This window comes from Sinocyclocheilus grahami, unplaced genomic scaffold (genome assembly GCF_001515645.1).
Source record: "Sinocyclocheilus grahami isolate Dianchi unplaced genomic scaffold, SAMN03320097.WGS_v1.1 scaffold6954.1, whole genome shotgun sequence".
In the NCBI taxonomy this organism is placed as follows: Eukaryota; Metazoa; Chordata; class Actinopteri; order Cypriniformes; family Cyprinidae; genus Sinocyclocheilus; species Sinocyclocheilus grahami.
In genome coordinates, this window is record NW_015511173.1 from 9,424 (window position 1) to 10,637 (window position 1,214).

Genomic DNA, 1,214 nt, shown 5'->3' on the forward strand with positions numbered 1-1,214 from the left:
ACTAAAGTAGCATTTATATTTGGACACATTTGTAGTTGACTATAAATGATTCTGGAAAAAAGTAAGAAAACATAGAAAAGTACCACTTACACTACCTGAAAAAGTAATAAGAAACTTTCCAATAATAGGTCTGTAATTACCATACTTGCTAATATAAAGTAAGCTCACTCTTACTCAACAATTCTTCCCCGAGGACAAAAAAAGGCCTTTAGTTCTAAACAAATGCTTCCTTTGTATAATATAAATACAATAAAGCGTCAATGGAGTGACCACATTCCCTGTACCTGCTGTGGGGTGATGCTCTTTATGACGCTCTGCTCGACCCAGTTCACCATGTGCTCCAGCTCCATGCGGCGGTGCAGGTTCTGAAGCTCCACCTGGTAGTCCAGCCTCTTCTTCACCTCATTGGTCACCATGTGCAGCCGCTCCCTGTAATTGGTCTCCAGCAGCATAGCCACATTGTTCTGATGGAAGATGGGAAGAGGAGCGTCACAAACCTAGACCTAGTGCCACTCTAAATGTTAATAGTAAATAATTCCAAATTTAGTGGATGTCATCATTTATGGATGGTAAATGAAGGCAGAGATGATCTGTCACTGGAAAAACATTAGTCTTTTGTCCTCCTCACCCTCTTGGCATCAAAGAGCATGTGTCTTCCTTCCACTCTCCACTGCTCCTTCTTCTCATCCTCAATGCCTTGAGCTAGGCTACCCATGGCCTGATCCTTCACTTCCTGAGCCTCTGACACTTTATCCTGCAGAGGAAGAGAGAGAACAAAATATTAGTCAAACAGAACCCTTAGTTACAGTCTTTGGAGTAATTGCTCACATCATCAAATTTATCACCAGATCATATTTCAGTCTCAATAAAATTTCAGTTAATCTACACAATTTCACTTCTGTTGAACACTAAACACTTTCTGCACCTCATTGATTTTATCGGCGAAGGCGGCTACACTGGGCCCAAACTTCTTGATGCTATAAATGATGACTGCACCGATTGAAGCGGCAGCAAAGGTCTCGTGATTGATTACGTAAATTTCCTTAGACAGCATGTACAGGAGCAGACCGGTGCCCAGCATATAAGGCCCTGCAAACAGAAGAGAACACAAACCTGTGTATCAATGTACTGGCTCTCGCTCGCTGTTAACAGAAAATAATCTGATCTTTTGGATGAAGAGATTATTAATTAATAACAATGTTATTATCAATCTA

At 40.9% G+C, this 1,214-nt stretch overlaps 1 protein-coding gene across 1 annotated transcript; it reads right to left on the reverse strand.

Moving 5' to 3' along the window:
• Positions 1–240: 240 nt before the first annotated feature.
• On the reverse strand, positions 241–1,113 carry LOC107577709 (ATP synthase F(0) complex subunit B1, mitochondrial-like). The gene is made up of 3 exons (XM_016263756.1): positions 926–1,113; positions 629–754; positions 241–464 (listed from the first exon to the last, which is right to left on the reverse strand). The coding sequence occupies exons 1-3, from the start codon at positions 1,079–1,081 to the stop codon at positions 258–260; spliced, it is 489 nt and encodes a 162-aa protein (XP_016119242.1). The 5' UTR covers positions 1,082–1,113; the 3' UTR covers positions 241–257.
• Positions 1,114–1,214: the final 101 nt, after the last annotated feature.